Below are 20,581 nucleotides of genomic sequence, written 5' to 3'. Positions count from 1 at the left end.
TCCAAGTCATTGATATACAGTACATGAAAAGCTGAAGCCCCAGAACAGATTGCTGGAGAACACCACTTGTCACATCCTGCCAATCAGAGCACATTCCCTTTACCCCTACTCTCTGTCTCCTACCTCCTAACCGATTATCCATGTCACAAGGTTACCTTCAATTCATGCACTCTCATTTTTGCTAATAATCTGTTGTGTGGAACCTTATCAAACGCTTTCCAGAAATCCGTATAAATAACATCCGTAGACACTTGCCTATCCACCAAGTTACTGACCTCAAGTAATTCAACTAGATTAGTCTGACAGAGAATCAGGGAAAATTCTCCACTGGCTGGAGTCAAACCTAGCGCAAAGGAAGATGGTTGTGGTTGTTGCAGCCCTGTCATCTCAGCCCCAAGACATCGCTGCAAAAGTTCCTCAGGGCAGTGTCCTATGCCCAACCATCTTCAGTTGCTTCATCAATGACCTTCCCTCCAACATAAGGCCAGAAGTGGGGATGTTCGTTGATCATTGCAGCGTTTAGTTCCATTCGCAACTCCTCTGATGCTGCATGCAGGCACGGACTGCTTCATTAAGACCTGGACAACATTCAGACTTGGGCTGCTAAGTGGCAAGTAACATTCGCACCACAGAAGTGCCAAGCAATGACCATCTCCAAGAAGAAAAAGTCTAACCATCTCCCTTTGACATTCAATGGCATTACATTGTTGAATCCCCCACCGTCGTCATCCTAGAGATCACCATTGACCAGAAACTTAACTGGACCAGCCACATAAATACTGTGGCTACAAGAACAGGTCAGAGGCTGGGTATTCTGTGGCAAGTTACTCACCTCTTGACTCCCCAAAGCCATTCCACCATCTACAAGGCACAAGTCAGGAGTGTGATGGAATACTCTCCACTTGCCTGGACGAGTGCAGCTCCAACAACACTCAACTCAACCCCATCCAGGACAAAGCAACCCGCTTGATTGGCACCCAATCCACCACCTTAAACATTCACTCCCTCCAGCACCCGCGCACCATGTCTGCAGTGTGTACCATCTACAAGGTGCACTGCAGCAACTTACCAAGGCTTCTTCGAAAGCATCTCCCAAACCCGCAACCTCTGCCACCTAGAGGAACAAGGGCAGCAAGTGCATAGAAACACCATCACCTCCAAGTTCCCCTCCAAGTCACATACCATCCTGACTTGGAAATATGTTGCCGTTCCTTCATCGTTACTGGGTCAAAATCCTGGAACTCCCTCCCTAACAGCGCTCTGGGAGTGCTTTCACCACACGGACTGCAGCGGTTCAAGGAAGGCGGCTCGCCACCATCTTCTCGAGGGCAATTAGGGATGGCTTATCCATATCCCGTGAATGGAAAAAAAAGTGATTGGAAGCAGCAGTATAGCGACTGAGGGGGGAGAGGGAGTAGAAAAATGGAATTTAATAGTTAATTGCTTTTGATGTGTGGTGTTGGATCCGATCGGAGATTAGGAGGGGGTTTAAATGTGAGGTCAGGAGGAGGAAGAGTGCTTACATTCAGGTAAGTTACTTGCTTTCTTTGTTGGCAGGTGATCCCTTGAACTGGTTTCCTCAAGTGCCCCTCGTGACGGTGCTGGCAGCCTCAGGGCAAACAATCTCAGAGAGGAACCTCAACCAGTATTATCTGCATATGTAAAGGGCCCAACTCCTCCTTCAGGTGTGGGTAGAGGACGCTGCTTGTTTGTCCTTTACCCAATATGGCCGGTGGTGCACTTGCAGACAGAAATATGAGTACGCATCCTGCCCGTCATATTGGGGCCATGGTAGTTTAAGTAGCGCCCGAAAAATGGGTGCTGTGCGAATCAATTTCTAGGCCATTAACTCCTCTTTAGGTTGCTCCCCCACCATAAAGTGATGTTGCTTTTGCTGTGATTCAAATGTTAAGTCATTGCAGATTGTTCTAAATGCTTCATTAACTGTTGTCATTTTGATCAAAAAGATTTAGAGCTCCACTTCAAAACTCAGTGGGTCCAGATGGCAGAAGCTTGGTTTTGAATTGCATATTGTGCATTTAAATGAATTTAAAATGTACTGCAACATGATCATCATTCCTGATTGAATTTTTCTCCTACATATTACAGTTTGGAGGTATCATAGTCGAAGTGCACTTGGCAGAACATTCTACAGTGGTCACTTTTAAGGATTACCATGAAGGGGCTGCTCCATTCCTCATCATTAACCACACTAGCACAAGCATGATTGAATATCATCAAAGGTACATTACATATACAACAAGAATTTGTTTAGGAAATGGCAGCTGTTTTCATTGACCATCATTGATCATTATATATAGGAACTATATCAAAGCATAATATTGCTTTGATAGAAAAGTAACAGCCCATGGAATCCAAGGGAAAGTGACATGTTGGATCCAAAATTGGCTCAGTGCAGGAAGCAAAGGGTAATGATCGACGGGTATTTTTGTGGGTGGGGTGTTGCAGTGGGGTTCCGTAGAGCTTAGTACTGGGTCCCTTGCTTTTTGTGGTGTATATCAATGATTTAGACTTGAATGTAGGGGGCATGATTAAGAAGTTTGCACATGATTCAAAAATGGCCATGTGGTTGATAGTGAGGAAGAAAGCTGTAGACATCAGCAGGAAGATATCAATGGACTGGTCAGGTGGGCAGAAAAGTGGCAAACGGAATTCAATCCAGAGAAGTGTGAGGTAATGCATTTGGGGAGCGCTAACAAGGCAAGGGAATACACAACAAATGGTAGGATACTGAGCAGTATAGAAGAACAGAGGGACCTTGGCGTGCATGTCCACAGATTCCTGAAGGTAGCAGGACAGGTAGATAAGGTGGTTAAGAAGGCATACGGGATACTTTCCTTTATTAGCCGAGGCATAGAATATACGAGCAGGGAGGTTATTCTTGAACTGTATAAAACACTAGTTAAGCCACATCTAGAGTACTGCGTGCAGTTCTGGTCACCACATTACAGGAAAGATGTGATTGCACTAGAGCGGGTACAGAGGAGATTTACAAGGATGTTGCCAGGAGTAGAGAATCATAGCTATGAGGAAAGACTGGATAGGCTGGGTCTGTTTTCTTCAGAACAGAGGAGGCTGAGGGGAGACTTGATTTAGGTGTTTTAAATTACATGGGGCCTAGATAGATTGCATAGGAAGGACCTGTTTCCCCTAGCAGAGAGGTCAATAACTAAAGGGGGTAGATTTAAAGTAATTGGTAGAAGGATTAGAGGGGAGTTGAGGAGAACTTTTTTCACTTAGAGGGTGGTGGGGGTCTGGAACTCACTGCCTGAAAGGTGGTAGAGGTGCAAACCCTCATCACATTTTAAAAAGTACTTTGATATGCACTTGAAATGCTGTAACCTACAAGACTACAGACCAAGAGCTGGAAAGTGGGATTAAGCTGGATAGCTCTTTTGCGGCCGGCACGAACACGATAGGCCGAATGGCGGCCTTCTGTGCTGTAAATTTCTATGATTACCCTGGGTTTCTTTCCAGCTCCCAGACAAGAATTGCATTTGACATGAGTGGGTGACTATTTTTACTTTTAAAAAAAGTCAGCCATATACTATACTTTTTAACTATTCGCTGCATACATCTATTCGTAGGATTTGAAAAATCAAGAAAGCAGATAAGCATGCACCCTATAGACTGTAGCTTACTGCAGGCAGTTCTGCAGATAAGTTAGCTCTAGAGTTTTGCTATAAATTGAGTACTGCAATGTATTTCAAGGTATTTTAAACATTATTTGCTGTTACAGGTAGACTATCCTTTATCCGAACTTCCGAAAACCTCTAAAAACCGAAAGTTTTTTCGTTCAGCGTAAGTCATGCGCACGACGCCGACCCCCCCGCCGACGCCGACCCCCACCCCCGCCGACCCCCACCCCCGACAAATTTCCCAGTCTTATAAAATACCTTCTGAAATCCGAAAACCGAAACACGGCTGGTCCCGAGGTTTTCGGATAAAGGATAGTCTACCTGTATGTTGGCAATTGTTAAAATTACATCCATAAAGGGATCACCAATCATGTTGGAATTCGTATAAGCTGCAGTCTATTGTTGGTACTTAAATCTGAGTTCTGGTCGGGAATCGGGAGGGGCGGGGGAAAAGATTGGCAAAACGGGCGGCAGAGGGGAGGACGATCGGTAATTGGTTGGGGTGGAGGGGGAGGAAGCTCCAGTCGGCAATCAGGAGTAGGGTAGGCCTGCAATCAGAAGGGTTGGAGGAGGCTGAAGGCTTCCTTGAGGGACCTGGCTCCTGGCCCACAAGGAGTGCTGAAAGAGGCACTTACCTTGGGGGAGTCGGAGGCTCCAACCTCTGTTCAGCTGCCGGAAATCCCACAGCTCCGTTTCCATTAAATTTAAGTCATGGCGCTGATGTCATCAGGCTGCGACGTTGTTATGGTAATTAGCGCCGCCCCCCTGCTATTTCCGGGAGCTTTGCTCGTGCCTTGAATTATGCACTTTAAAAATTATGCACTTTAAAATTTCAAGGAGTAGGGTCGCCCGATCCTGATATTTTAACCCCCCGATCCTCCCCCTCCCATCAGGGGTGAGGGGGGCGTGGTTAATATCGCGGCCCATAACTGCGTGAGGGAACACAGTTCCTGTAATTTCTCCTATCAGATGTTAAATGAGTGGTCCTCTGAGTCGTAGATAATTTGTTAGCAGAATTAGTCATTCTGCTTGTTCTTGCTTTACCAAATTGGAATACGAGTGCAGGTTTCTTCTCAAGAATTTTATTTTTGAAATGTGTGCTCTGCCAAGTCTCAGTCAAAATATATTTTCTGTCAGTGATAAGACCCCTCTTAGGGTAATTTAGAGAGAACACTGAAGCTCCGCATAGGGCTTATTTTAATTTTATTACAAATGCCATAATTTGTTACTAGCAGTTCAACTGGAAAGGAGATTGAATTGGAGCCAGGTAAAGCAATTTACTATACCTGGGAAGATCCAACAGGATCACGAGTACTGAGCTGGAGTTGTACATGTGAAGATGTAGCAGGAGAGCTGAGTACAATAGAGGTAAGCATGTAAAATATTTTTACGTAACGCTTTCACGTTCTCTCTCTTTTCCGGTTTGGTCCTTGCTACATTACTGTTAAATTATCTTGTATTTGTGTGCATCTTCTATTTCAAGTTTTTGATATAAAAGCCTGGCGGAATGTTTCTGGGTAATATTTCTACTGTTATTTTAGGTTCATCTTGGTTTCATCTCACTTCCTATTCAAGATTTTACCCATAATTTTCTAAGTTAATTTTTTGCATGTATATGTTAAGCAATGTGAAAGTACAAGGTGACATTCCAGTTACGTACTATCAGTCAATATGACTGAAACAATAATATTTGTTATAATATTTCTCTGGTTAAAATTTATTTTCATGTCGTCATGTACAGTAGAGGCTAGATTTTCTGATCGAGCCTACGGTCTGGTGCGTTAGTAGCATCACATGACCATTAGTGTGTTGGCAAGATCTTATTTTGTGGGGTCCGCTTCTTTGACGTAGTGGGATGAGCTCCTGGCCATTATTGGGCACAGCGTTATATGCTTGCCAGGGGAGGGGACATCAGGAAATGTCATGTAAGCAGTGCTTTAAGAGGTTATGGCCAAATTTAAAGGGATTCAGCCATTTCAAGATATCAGACCTGCAGCAGAAAGCAAAAAACTGCAGATGCTGAAAATCTACACATGCTGGAAACACTGATCAGGTCAGCCAGCATCAGTAGAGAAAACAGATGAGTTACCATTTCAAATGTAAACCATTCTGTTGTTGTATCAGGCCTCCAGCTGATTTCATCTCTGATTTGCCTTTGAACAGTTCCACCATTATATCTCTCCAGGATCGTAGAGTAAGAGGATAAGACTTGTGTACCTAAGCACTTCCCATTCCAGCATTGCGGGCTCTGTGGAAGGAGAGAGAGTACATACAATGCTAAGTTTAAATTGAGCTCAGTCAGTACACCAGTCATCAACACTATTGCATAAAAGTACAAAGCCAGGTGCAAGTGAATACTAGCAGAAAAGTCTTCGAACTACATGTCAAAAATCACAGCACAGAAGGCAACTGTTTTCCCATTCTGTCTGTGCTGTTCTATCGCTTCAATGGAAGCTATCTACTGTAATCCCATTTTCCGATCTTTCCTCGTATCCTTTTATATTCATCCTTTGCAAATACTTATCCTATTTCTTTTTAAATTGTTATTGTAGTTGTCTCAATAGCCACTTGTGATAAAGCATTCCATGTTCTAATTACTTCTAATTTCTCCTTATTGTTCTAGTGATAACCCTGAGTTTATGCCTTTTTTTTTTACTGATTCGCTGACCAGTAGAAATAATCTTAGATGATTGACCGTCAGACTGTTCATAATCTTGAAAACCTCCGTTAGTGATGTCCTGGCACTGTTTTTGTATGCATCAAGGTTGATGAGTGGTGCCCTCATGGGCATGTGGATTCCAGCAAATGGCCCTGGATTCTTGGGAGGACTGGTCTGGGGAAAGAAAGTCCGCACAAAAGGATTCTATGTGGGAGGAGTCTTTTTATTGGAGAGTAATTAGAGGTAATGGTATTGCCTTTACTAGCTCTGGCAAGATGATTGGTATGGAATCCAGCCTTAAGCACAATAGCCTCAATTTTACAAGGGCTCCGCCAACTTTGGTCGCAAAATTGGCATATCACATCGCATTCCTGTTTTGTAACATCAGATTTTGCAAGTTTTGATTTTTGGGGCAGAGTGGAGGCAGAGGAACATGCAAGTGCATCTCACATTTAAATAGTAAAATTATTAAAGGTAGTTCCACACTGAATTTCATGATTTTGGGAGAAGCTCTTCCCCACTACAGGAAACTTTGTGCTATCCAGCACCGACGGGACCGAGCTGTTGCCGTCCCATCAAAACTGCCGGACAAACCAGCGCTAATGTTGAAACATACGGAGATTTTGAGCTCCGTATCTGGCAACAAACCCTGTTGCTTAGCAACAGCTTCTAAACAGTTGGCCGTACCTTGCAAGCATCTCTGTAGCTTAGCAACAGCTTCAGCGAGACCTTGCAGAGCCTGACTGGTGGAAAAAAAAAAGCAACGAAAAGAAAAAAAAACTAACGAAACGGCTCCTGATTTTTGCCAGTGGCTCGAGCATTCCGGACAGTTAACCTCCGGATAAACCAAAGTTTCCTGTACATAACTTGCCCATATAAAATGGGCACATATCTGCTCTACTGACCAGGCCTGCTTCAGTGTTCCTGTTTATTTCTGCTTCTGCTCTGTATATTTTGCTAACATGTTTCCTGTGTACTTATGTCTTTTTGCTAAAGCCTTCAGTTTGCTAAGCAACACTTTCCTGAGATATTGGCAGTTGCTGCTCATTGAATAGTACAGCACAGAACGTGGCTATTTGGCCCATCGAGTCTGTGCCAGCTCTTTCGAAGAGTAATCCAGTTAATCCCATTCCCCTGCTCTTTCCCCATATCCATGCAATTCTTTTCTCCTTCAATATGTATCCAATTCCCTTTTGAAGGCTACTGTTGAATCTGTTTCCACCACCCTAGCTGGCAGTGCATTCCAAATCCTAGCCACTCGTTGCATAAAAAAAGTGTTCTCATGTCATCTCTGGTTCTTTTGCCAATCATCTTAAATCTGTGCCCTCTGGTTATCAACTCCTCAGCCATTGGAAACAGTTTCTCTTTATCTACTCTATCTAAATTCTTCATGATTTTAAACACTGCTATCAAAGCTCCTATTAGCCTTCTCTGCTCCAAGGAGAACAACCCAGCTTCTCCAGTCTAACCACATAACTGTATTCCCTCATTCCTGGAACCATTCTAGTAAATCTCTTCTGTACCCTCTCCAAAGCCAATCTATAAAGGTTTTGCTGATACAATTAACCTCAGTGCCGCTGAATTAGAGGAGATTGGGGGGTGGCAAGGGATGAAAACAGGGTTGCCACTCCTTATTACTATCTCTACTGGGAAGTGTGCACGGTGATGGTAGGATTTGATGGTGATGCACTACATGGCCAACACTTATCTAGGCTCATAAATGAAGAATAGCCGCTCAAATGAGGTACTGCATGGCAGCCAGTGCCCATGAAACCATGCTCCAATAAGAGTCAGGAACTTTAGAAGAGGAGAGAAAACTGGAGTGGACAAGAAACAAATTGCAATAACCAGATTAAGAAAGTGGAGATTTAAACAAGCATCAATATCATTCAGTCATCTTAATTAGTAGACATGCTGGCATGTTCTGTGTATATAAAACTGCACATTTGTTACTGACACATTTGTGGTACAAGTTACAGATAACAAAAGTTGGGAGGATGAGAAACCCTTTGACTATTTTCATAGAGCTGCATGAGTTAGATGGAAGACCAATGAGACAATTTTCGTCAGGTTCAATAATGCCTCAGGTGGTATATCTAAAGGATCCAACTTTACAGACTGTGCCACTCCTACCTAGATATGTCATAGGAGACTCGCCTTTGCTGCCTCTGCTTCACTGTAGAGGCAGTGAACAAGCTATGACATTTGCTGCAACTGACAAACTGAAGGACAATGATGGTTCTTCCCATAGCTGTGAAGGTTACAACAGCATTAAGCTTTTGTGCAACAGTATTCTTCCAGACCACTGCAGTATTCTACCAGATAAGTCAGTTTCCAGTTCACATCTGCATAAAGCGAATGACTAATAACAAACACCTTTATCACTTTCCCAGTGAAAAGGAGACACTAACACTAACTGAGAAGAAACAGAACTTTAAACATCTGGCAGGTTTCTCAAGAATCCACGGCGTTATAGATGGAATCCATGTGGTCATCAGGGCTGTATATATATTAACTAGAATGCACTCTTCAACAGGAAGGGATACCAGTCCATAAATGTATAAATGTTCACCTTTCTAACCATTTTGGGTAAAGAAGTTTCTCCTGAATTCCCTATTAGATTTATTAATGACTTTCTTATATTTATGGCCCCTACTTCTGGTCTCCCCACAAGTGGAAACATCTTATCTACGTTTACCCTATCAGACCCTTTCAAAATCTTAAAGACCTCTATCAAGTCACTGCTCGGTCTTTTTTCTAGAGGAAAGAGCCCCAGCCTGTTCAATCTTACCTGATAGTTCTGGTATGATCCTGGTAAATCTTTTTTGCACCTTCACCAGTGCTTCTATATCTACCTTATAATATAGAGACCAGATCTGTTCACCGTACTCCAGGTATGATCTAACTAAGGTTCTATGTAAGTTTAACATAACCTTTCTGCTTTTCAATTCTATTGTGTTTGCCTTTTTTATTAACCTGCATTGCTACTTTTAGTGATTTGTGTATCTGTAACCCCCAGATCCCTCTGCTCCTCTACCCCATTTAGACACTTACTTTCCAAGGAATATGTGGCCTCCTTATTCTTCCTACCAAAATGTACCACCTCACCCTTATGTATATTCAATTACATGCCCATTCTGCAAGTTTATTAATGTCTTCCTGTATTTTGTCACAGTCCTCCTGTATAAATTATACCCCGCAATTTGATATAGTTGCAAATTTTGAAATTGTACTTCCAATTGCCGAGTCCGAATCGTTTATGTAAATGGTGAACAACACTGGTCCCAGCACTGATCCTTGTGGAACACCACTTCCCACCATTTTCCAGTCTGAGTAACTACCTTTAACACCATGGGCTGGATTTTGTAAATGGAGGCGGGACAGCTGCTTGTCGTGTCAATGTCCCGCCTCCATTCTCGCCTGACCAACCAGAGGAATTTTCTCCTGATTGAGCCTGCGGGCTCAGCAGGCCAATTAGGGAAGAAGTCACTGACAGAGCACGTCAACGTCAGACGTGCTATCTGTCAAGACTTCTTGAAAGAAGAAATGTCAGTGTTTGACAACTCTGTGAAACTGTCAAACACTGACATTCTCTTTAGTTTGATGAGTCCTTGTGTTCAGGACTCATCAAACCTTTCAAATGTATAAATTTCACATGGCTGTTGGTACGGAGGTTCCAACAGCCAGTATGTGAAATTGACAAAGAGGATGTCGGCTCTCCCGATCCACCGCGGCTGAAGGCTGTAGAAAGAAAACAAGGTAAGTGAACACTTTATAAAAAAAAAAAAAAAACTTAGCACTCGCCTTGCATACTTACCACTCCACGCTTGCACCCATCACTCACCTCTACACCTTACTTCCAGGTGCCTCCAACCACCGCAGACCGCCTCCACGTCTCCGCCAACCCGGCGGGGTTCTCCGAGGTCGGGAAGCCTTCACCTGTGAAGGTAAAATGGCACTAATCCTTTTTTCTCCTGTTAACTAGCTGTTAACAAGCAGTTAAAAGGATTAAATGCTTTTCCCAGCTCCAGGAGATGGGACCCGAAGCTGCAAGTCTTCCCACCTCCTGGCAAAAGGGCACGGAGGCGGGATGGGGGCGGCTTTGCCAGCCGCCCCCACATTCTCTGAATTTACCGGCTGTCCCGCCTCCGTGCCCGCCTCCTCGGGGCTTAGAAAATCCAGCCCCTAGTCTCTGTTTTCTGTTTTGTAGCCAGCTTGCTATCCATTCTGCAACTTGTCCCCTGACTCCACATGTTCTAACCATAGTCATGAGTCTACTATGCGGTACCTTACTGAAGGCCTTTTGAAAATATTGGCCTAGAAATTCAGTATCGCCAAGTTTGGGGCGCTGCAGCCGGGCGTTCGCTAAATTTAGCGACCGGCGCAACTTTGCGCCACCTTCACCGAAATTGAGTTGCATCGCCTCAAGAGGTTGCTGCTGCGCTAAAGTAGGCGGTGCACGACTATCATAAGACACTAAGCCGGCGAGCCGAGGCGCTAACACCAAGGGCGGGCGCAGCGCAGGTGCGGCGAGTTGCTGATTGAAGGCAGACACGCTGGCGCCGGTCAACTCTTAAAGGGGGAGGGTCGATTTGTTTGGCTGCCACGCCCTGCACACTGCAGCCCTGACCATTGCTGGTTCAACAGTTCAACGCCCAGGACAATGGAGAAGGCTAGGGAGTGAGCGGAGCGCTTCAGCAAGGGTGCCCTGAAGCTACTGGTTGGCGCAGTGGAGCGCAGGCGACCTGTCCTCTTCCCTGACAGTGGGAGGAGGCTGCTTCCCAGCGAGTACCGAAAAGCCTGGAGGGAGGTGGCAAACAGGGTGACCACCAACAGCATGGTTGCCAGGACTCCAGTTCAATGCAGAAAAAAGTTCAACGACCTCACTCGGGTTGTCAGGGTGAGTACCCTTTCCACTATCCTCTTCATCCCTGCATGTGCACCTCAGTTTCTGGCCAAAGGGACCTGAAAGCCCCAATGCCCAGCCCTCATCCAAGAACTATGGGACTCATGAAAACCACTTGCACATTCAGCACTTTACACACTGTCGGGGCTATTCAACCATGGGAGGCAGTGCAGGCAAGATGAGGGCTTGACACTGTCGGGGCTATTCCACCATGGGAGGCAGTGCAGGCAAGATGAGGGCTTGACACTGTCAGGGCTATTCCACCATGAGAGGCAGTGCAGGCAAGATCAGGGCTTGACACTGTCAGGGCTATTCCACCATGAGAGGCAGTGCAGGCAAGATCAGGGCTTGACACTGTCAGGGCTGTTCCACCATTGGAGGTAGTGCAGGCAAGATCAAGGCTTGATACTTTACTTAGAGGCCGTCCTTTCTCTTGCAGGGCAAGCTGGCCCACAATCGCAGGCAGCAGCTACGGACCGGGGGAGGCCGTCCTGACCTGAAAGAGCTCAGCGACCTGGAGCAACGTGTGGAGCGCATTATGGCAGGCCAGCTGATTGGCCCCGTCGCCAGTGGAGATGCCGACCCTGTTCTGGACAGCAGTGGTAAGGTCGTCACCTTTTTGACCTCTCTCTTTCCACTTGTGCCTCACACCAGCATCCTTTGCCACTATCGAACCAATGCAGTGCATAGCAGCACACATGCCTCCCTCGCTGCTGCCCTGTCCTCACTTTAAAGCAACTCTTGTGCCTCCCTGCTTTCAGATGCTGATTCGCCAGGTGAGGAGGCGGGCCCTCAAGCTACCACCGTCAGTGATTCTGAATTTGAGGAGGAGGAAGAGGAAGCCGGCCCATCAGTGCCACCCTCAGCCGAGGCAGCCCATGGCCATGATGGGGACACGTCTTCCCTGGAGGGGAGCAGGGGGGAAGGGTCTGAGGAGAGTGAAGCTCCGGGGCCCAGCGGGCTGCAGTAACACGGGAGGGGTGGGGAAGCTCGGCGGCCTTCTCCCCGGAGGGTGAGTGCGGCCTCCAGTCCTGCTACGATGAGCGTAGAGGAGGTTCGGCTCCTTGGTGAAATGGGTGCCCAGGCTGAGCGCAGGCACACTGAGCTCATGGCTGCAGTGGCAAGGATGCCTGACTCCATGGAGTCACTGGCAAGGAGTGTTCAGGACTTCGCGGCAGCACAGGCCAGGAGTCTGCAGGACTTCGCGGCAGCATAGGCTAGGCGTCAGCAGGACTTCGCTGCATCACAGGCGGCTTCCAGCCAAGTGCTCGGTCGTGCCGTGCATTCACTGGCTGGTCTGATGCAGACACAGATCAGGGCCACACGGGCACTAACTGCTGCCACCCTCGCTGGATCAGCCAGGCATCGCCGGGGCCCTCGCCGCGCCGCAGCAGCCCAGCAGTCTGTGCTTCAGCAGATTGCTGTGCATGCTGCAGTGCTGGCCCGTGCGAGTGCCAGTGTATCAGCCGACCAGGGAGTGCCTGTGCTCTGTCAGGTTGTCACATTGTCCATGTTTGCACTTTGAACTATTTGTTGCCTTGACCGGCTGAGGGTTTGCGGAGCGGCTCCATTCATGTTCTTTCATTGGCATAAGCCATCCCCTGAGAGGAGGCCTAGAACCGAGTTGCAATAAGCCACCAACGGACGGCCCTTGCACTTTGTGCCTCCCTCCTGTCTCGGTGCTCCTCCTCCTCCTCCTCTGGTGGTCCTCCAATGTCTGCTGGCAGAGGCTGAGTCCTGAGGATAGCCAGGTTGTGCAGCATGCAGCACACTACAACGAAATGGGAGACTTGCTCAGGCGAGTACTGTAGGGCTCCTCCAGAACGGTCCAGACAGCGGAACCGTTGCTTGAGCACGCCGATTGTGTGCTCAATGATGTTCCTGGTAGCTTGATGGCTGTCATTGTATCGCTCTTCAGCAGGGGTGCTGGGCGCACGGAGCGGGGTCATCAGCCAGGTGCACAAAGGATAGCCCTTGCCCCCGAGAAGCCATCCTCCTGGGTGAGCCTGGGCTTCGAAAATGTCTGCCACAGAAGTCTGGCGCAGGATGAAGGCATCGTGGCTGCTGCCTGGAAAGCGGGCATTGACAGCTAGTATGAGCTGCCTGTGGTCACACACCAACTGGACGTTGAGCGAGTGGTAGCCCTTCCGGTTGCGGTAATCCTCGGCATTCTCTAGAGGTGCCTGCAAAGCCACATGCGTGCAGTCAATGGCGCCCTGGACCATGGGGAAGCCCGCTATTCTTCCAAATCCCATTGCACGCTCTTGCTGCTTGCCAAGGGTCATGGGGAAGGAGGTGTACTGACGTCGCCTTCTGAAAAGGGCATTGGTCACCTGGCAGATGCAGCAATGTACCGTGAACTGGGAGATGTTGGCAATGTCCCCAGTAGCGGATTGGAAGCAGCCGGTGGCATAGAAGTTGAGAGCCACCATCACCTTCACTGCCACTGACAGAGACGTCCTGCTCCTCAGCTGTGGCTGCAGATCTCTGCGAAGCAGGTGGCAAATCTCAGTGACCACCTCCCTTCTGAATCGCAGCCTCCGAACACACTGCTCCTCAGACATGTTCAGATATGAGAACTGCTGGCAGTATACCCTGGGTGGGTAAGGCCTCCTGTGCCGACGCCTGTTGGCCATTCTCCGTCTGGCCATGACTGGCACTCTCTCACAGCGTCTCTGAGCCCTTTGAATGCAATGCAGAAAGCCAACGTTTCCACCCATTGCAGCCCCCATTATATGTGGCGACTCAAGGTTATGGCACTGAAAGTTAAATCCAAGTGCAAAGCTCTGGCCTGAAGCCAGAAGTACCTGTGCGAGCGCTGAGTCAAAGCAGAAAGCTCTCTCCCTTTGTCTCTCTCTCCAAATATCTGTCTCTCTCACAGAAGGATTGGCACAAAATGGCTGACACTTCTAATGCAAGAGGAGTCCCCTTTAAATAGTGCCCCCCGCGCCCTGCAGCGACTGGGAACCGTTCCCCTCTACCAGTCGCTGGGGGCGCCAGGCGCACAGATAGGGGGCGCCACTGAAGTTCCGGATCGGGGCGCGCCAAGGGCGTTGCACCATGAAATGATGTCCGGATCTGCGTGCGCAGCTGAGCGGGCGCTGCGGTTTTGCGCTGCCGCTAAATCTTGAGTGAAGTTCACGAGAGGTGCAGATCGCGCCGGGCGCTAGCCGCTTAGCGCCCCACTTCTTCTAAGGCGCTAGCTGCTGGCGCTAACAACTGAATTTCTAGGCCATTACGTCTACTAGATTATCCTTGTCTACCCTTTGTTACTTTTTCAAAAAATTCAATGAGGTTACTCAAGCATGACCTTCCCTTTTGAAATCCATGCTGACTATTATATTTTTAGTTTCTAGATGTTTTTCTATTACATAGTATTTACAGCACTTCGGTACAAGTTACGGGGCAGAAATTGAGCTCTCTAGCGCCTGTTTCTTAGGCGCTACGCGGCCTCCTAACGCTCAAATGGCATCAGAGATGCTCGCGCACACTTCCAACGGAAGTGTGCCAGACGCTATCTTGGTAAACGACCGCCAGCAGCATGCAGAGCAGGCAGATTATGACTTCAATCAGTGTGCAACGCTGATGTGATGCCAGCGCTACCATTTTCGAACGCCGCTCCAGCCTACGCCCTGTCTTAACCTCGCACGCCTGAACACGACATTAAACGGCTTGAAGGACCCCCCACCAGCGCTACTTAAAGGGATCATGAACTTCTTACAGGTTAGTTACTGGATTATTTCTTCTGGCTGTTGGTACAAATGTATGCATTTTTGGAGCTTTCCTATACTTGCCTAAAATTTCAATAGTCTATGGGGAGTGGTCTGGCTGGTGTTGAAGTACTTTTAAAAACTTGTGCTGAAACAAGTTGCTTCCAAACATGGGTGGCCTGGTAGGCCTTCCTCTTGGAATTGAGCATGGCTGAGAGAATGAAGAGAGGCCACACAGAGCAGGACAAGCTGCTAGAAGAGGGAAGAAGGCCTCTCAGCAGGAGGCCATATCTGCCTAGGGTCTTTTGGGAGCAATTCTCTTACCTCAACTTCAGCACCACACGGACTGCAGCAGTTCAAGAAGGTGGCTTACCAGCACCTTCTCAAGGGCATTTAGGGATGGGCAATAAATGCTGCCCTTGCCAGCGAAGCCTACATCCCAGGAACAACTTTAAAAAAAAAAAAAAAAAAAAAATCCGATGATCAATGCTTGAGATGTCTTCACTTCACTAAAGAGGTTGTGATTGAAATCTGCCAACTGTTGCATCCACAAAGCAGGACAAGGATCGCATCTGTTTCAGTGATGTTGATTGAGGATCAAATATTGGCCCGGGCACTGGGGATAACTCCTCAGCTCTTCTTCGAAATAGTGCCATGGGACCTTTTACATCCACCTGAGAGGCCCCATGTTTAATGTCTCATCCGAAAGATGGTACCTCCGACAGCGCAGCACTCCCTTAGTACTGCACTGGAGTTTCAGCAAAACTGGCCATAATGGCTGGTGCTAAACCTCTGTATTTCGCAGCCATAATGTCATGATTTAATTTATAAATTTCGATTGGAATGTGCATTTTCTGGTGGCTCAGTTGAAAAAGGATCATGTGATGGTCAGTGATAGAGGAAACTCTCTGGAGTGGGACTTGAACCCACAACCTTCTGACTTGGTGACAAAAGTGCTATCAACTGAGCCACGGCTGACACCCACTAACCTCAACCACACCTCCCCATTCGCCAACAGTCCCACACTCCTTACCTTTCCTCTATCACTGACCATCACATCGTCCACTTTCCGACAACACAAAAATAAAAACCACCAGAAAATGCACGTTCCCATCCAAATTTATAAATTAAATCATGACATAAGGCCACAAAATTTGGAGGTTTAGCACCGTTAAGGCCGATTTTGCTGAAAAAATGGCGGCTGCCTTCCTTCCACCCGCTTCTGACGGGTCCCATGGTGGCCACCATTTGGGGAGGTCAGTAGGGCTGCTGTTGACTGCGCTTGCTCCAGATATTTAGATGAGGCCGATCATGACTTCAATGAGTGTGCAATGCTGATTTGACGCTGGACCTGCCATTTTCAACGTCGGCGCTCCATTTAACGCCCTCTACTAATCACGACCAGCTGACCATTAGTTCAGCAGCAGGGAGGATCCCCCCAGCAATGCTATTTAAAGGGATCATCAACAACTTATAGTTGACTTGCTTTTTCAGTTCTACTGGCTCTGTCTAAGTTTGTGCAACTGTTTGGAGCTTTCTAAAGTTATTTAAAGTTGCTGAGGTGACGAGGAGTGTTGCTGCAAGTGGAGACTGCCTTGCTTCTCATTTAAAGGCTTCTGCTCACACCGCTTGCTCACAGTCATGGGGACTCTACTGACAATCCCCCTTGTGCTCGAGTATGACAGGCAGCTGGAGCGGAGGCAGCGAAGAAGAGGACGAGTTGCTCACAGAGGGAGGAGGAGGGGCAGAAGGGCTCTAAGCAGGAAGCCTTACCCACCTAAGGAGCACTTCTCCTACCTGCACTTAAGCCAGGAGCAGTGCATTAGGAGGCTCTGCTTCACCAAGGAGGTGGTCATAGAACTCTGCCACGTCCTGCGTCCAGACCTGCAGCCTCAGAGCAGGGCAACGATGGCTCTCCCAGTGGCCCTCGAGATCACCGTGGCCCTCAATTTCTTCACCGCCAGATCCTTCCAGTCTGGAGCAGGAGTCATAGCTAAAATCTCCCAGTTTGTTGTCCATCGCTGCATCTGGGAGGTCACAGAGGCTCACTACTCCAGAAGGGACTTCATTGTCTTCTCCCTGAACAGAGAGAAGCAGGAGGAGCAGCATGTGGCTTTGCCAGGATAGCGGGCTTCCCCATAGTGCAAGGTGCCATCAACCGCACACATGTGGCTTTGTGGGTGCTGTACGTCAATCCTGAGATGTTCCATAACCGTGAAGGCTACCACTCGGGCAATATGCAGTTGTGCGACCACGTCCAGCGCATCACAATGGTGAATGCCCGCTATCCTGGCAGCGGTCATGATGCCTTCATCCTGCACCTGGTCGTGCCAGTAATCTTCCAGCAACTGCTCAGAGACCAGGGCTATCTGCTCTGCACCTGACTGATGACTCCCCTCTGCAACACCACCACACCTGCCAGCACTCGTATCATGACAGCCATGTTGCCACGAGGAACGTCATCGAGCAGACCATTGGGGCACTCGAGCAATGGTTTCGCTGCCTTGACCGCTTGGGAGGAGCCCTCCAGTACGCACTGGAGTTGGTGTCCCATTTCGTGGTCACCTGCTGCATGCTCCAAAACTTGTCCTCCATGAACGTGCAGCCCTTCCCACCATGGGTTCTGGGACCACCTCAGGAGGACAAGGAGGAAGGGAGGAGGCAGGCAGCACATCCCCATTCCGGACGGGCTCTACTTGAGTGCCTCATCAGACTCCAGTTCCAGTGAATGAAACCCCAGATCCCCGTTGCTCACCACTTCCCTATCATACTATCCCTCTGTTGCAGAACATCACAGCGCCCTCCTGGGCACAAAGCTGAGAACCACCACAAAACACACATTCCAAACATAATTTATAAATTTCTCAAATTCAAATCAAAAGAACAAAGTCAACTAATCACTCTTGTGCATTCCCTTACTGTCTGTCTTTCGTGTTCCTTTTCCTACTCTAGTGCACCTACGATGTGCTCCCCAGTGGCTGCATCATGGCTAGTGGAAGCCTGTTGACTTTTCACTGGGGGAGACTACAGATGGCCTTGCAGGATGACCTCGAGCAGCTCTGACTGTAGACTGCACCACCTTGGCATGGGCGGCAGCAGTCTGGGCTGGCTGGATGACAGGCAGCAGCTAGGGCTCTGGCGGAGTGGCAGTGGTGGGAGTAGGAATACTGTCCTCCTGAGAGAGGACAGCAGGTTCTTGCTCCACCGAGCCACAGCCACTCTCCGAAGTGGCGTCTCAGCATTCTTAGCCATCTGTTGTGGCACAGATTGCTGGAATGCTGTGACACCCGGAAAGCCCCTTTTGACACTCGTAAACCTAGCCACGATGGCAGCATAGAATAGAATCATAGAATGGTTACTGCACAAATGGAGGCCATTCGGCCCGTCGAGCCCGTGTCAGCTCTCTGCAAGAGCACTTCAGCTAGTCCCGCCCTTTCCCCGTAGCCCTGTAATTTTTTTTCTTTCAGATACTTATCCAATTCCCTTTAGAAAGCCACGATTGAATCTACCTCCACCTCACTTTCAGGCAGTGCATTCCAGATCCTAACCACCCGCTGCGTAAAAAAGCTTTTCCTCATGTTGCCTTTGGTTCTTTTGCCAATCACCTTGAATCTGAATTCTCTGGTTCTCTACCCTTCCACCAATGGAAACAGTTTCTCTCTATCTATTCTGTCTAGACCCGTCATGTCTTGAATACCTCTATCAAATCTCCACTCAACCTCTCTGCTCTAAGGAGAACAACCCCAGCTTCTCTAGTCTATCCACATAACTGAATTCCCACATCCCTGGAATCATTCTCGTAAAACTTTGCTGCACCCTCTCTAAGGCCTTCACATCCTTCCTAAAGTGCGGTGCCCAGGATTTGACACAATACTGCAGTTGAGGCAGAACCAGTGTTTTATAAAGGTTCATCATAATTTCCGCACATTTGTACTCTATACCTGTATTTATGAAGCCCAGGATCACCAAAACCTTTTAAACTGCTTTCTCAACCTGCCCTGCCACCTTCAACAATTTGTGCACATATACCCCCAGGTTGCTCTGTTCATGCACCCCCTTTAGAATTGTGCCCTTTAGTTTATATATTGCCTCTCCTCGTTCTTCCTACCAAAATGTATCACTTTTTACTTTTCTGCGTTAAATTTCATCTGCCACGTGTCCGCCTATTTCACCAGCCTGTCTATGTCTTGAAGTCTATCACTATCTTCCTCACTGTTCACTATACTTCCAAGTTTTGTGTCATCTGCGAATTTTGAAATTGTGCTCTATACTTCCATGTCCAAGTCATTAATATATATCAAGAAAAGCAGTAGTCCTAGTACCGACTCCTTGGGAACACTACTGTATACCTATATCCAGTCTGATAAACAACCATTCACCACTACTCTGTTTCCTATCACTTAGCCAATTTCATATCTATGCTGGCACTGTCCCTTTTATTCCATGGGCTTCAACTTTGCTGGTAAGCCTATTATGTGGCACTTTATCAAACACCTTTTGGTAGTCCATGCACACTACATCAACCGTATTGCCCTCATCAACCCTCTCTCTTACCTCATCAAAAAACTCAATCAAGTTAGTTAAACATAATTTGCCTTTAACAAATCCATGTTGGCTTTCATTAATTAATCCACAATTGTCCAAGTGACTGTTAACTTTGTCCCTGATAATCGTTCCTAAAAGCTTCCCCACTACCGAGGTTAAACTGACTGGCCTGTAGTTGCTGGGTTTATCCTTACACCCTTGTTCAAAAAAGGGTGTAACATTTGCAATTCTCCAGTCCTCTGGCACCACCTCTGTATCCAAGGAGAATCGGAAGATTATGGCGAGTACCTCCTTGATTTCCTCCTTCAGTATCCTAGGATGCATCCCATCTGGTCCTGGTGACTTATCAACTTTAAGTACAGCCAGCCTTTCTAGTACCTCCTTTTTATCAATTTTTATCTCATCCAGTATCTCCACAGCAGATTGAGCTTGCATAGCAGCAAGCTGAGACTGCAGGAGAGCAGTCTGCACTTCCACTGCAGTACTGAGACATTGGGCTCACTTTTAACTCAGGTGCGGGCTGTTGTCGTGTTATCCGAATTTCGTGTTTCCCACACAAATCTAAATGGATGTGGGAGATTGATGCAATTTTAACTCAATTGGCCAATTGATTTCCAGCGTGTGGGAAGCCTTTGCAAAGGGGTTTTTCATGACTGAAAGTCCCCTCCGATGACGTCATCATTGCTGCTGCATTTAAGGTCCACAGCAAGTCTTGCTTCTTCTGCAGGCTTCCAAGCTTCCTCCATTTGGTGTCCGAGGGACCTGCAGGAAAGATGACAAGCAGGAGGGCAAGAGCAGCTCCTCGCTTTGATGAGGCGGCACTGCAGGAATTGGTGGATGGGGCTAGGGCCAACGGGGAGGTGCTCTTCCCTTCATCAGGGAGGAAGAGGCCTCCCACTCAGACCAAGGCTGTGTGGATGCAGGTGGCTGAGGAGGTCAACTCCTTGGGAGTCACCCGCAGAACCTGGATACAGTGCAGGAAAAGATTTCATGACCTTCAGCGCACTGGAAAAGTGAGTATGAATTTCCCATCACCCTCAATCTGATCCCCATTGCCTTTCCTCACCAGCACTCAGCTTTAGCAATCTCTTCCTCCACATCC

At 47.6% G+C, this 20,581-nt stretch overlaps 1 protein-coding gene across 6 annotated transcripts in view; it reads left to right on the top strand.

Annotated features, from left to right (window-relative positions):
• The window catches only part of vps13a (vacuolar protein sorting 13 homolog A), a 631,135-nt gene that overhangs the window by 470,959 nt on the left and 139,595 nt on the right, over positions 1-20,581 (top strand). For 4 of the 6 annotated variants that reach the window (XM_085985834.1, XM_085985815.1, XM_085985852.1 and 1 more), the window contains 2 exons: positions 2,110-2,243; positions 4,892-5,027. In XM_085985834.1, the coding sequence (XP_085841960.1) occupies positions 2,110-2,243; positions 4,892-5,027 (270 nt within the window). The remainder of the gene's footprint in view (positions 1-2,109; positions 2,244-4,891; positions 5,028-20,581) is intronic. The other 2 variants (XM_085985825.1, XM_085985842.1) reach the window with 1 other exon arrangement.

This window comes from Somniosus microcephalus, chromosome 1 (assembly GCF_052327205.1).
Source record: "Somniosus microcephalus isolate GS21.2 chromosome 1, FLI_Smic_1.0, whole genome shotgun sequence".
NCBI classification, from domain to species: domain Eukaryota; kingdom Metazoa; phylum Chordata; class Chondrichthyes; order Squaliformes; family Somniosidae; genus Somniosus; species Somniosus microcephalus.
This window is presented reverse-complemented; position numbering and strand designations above follow the sequence as displayed.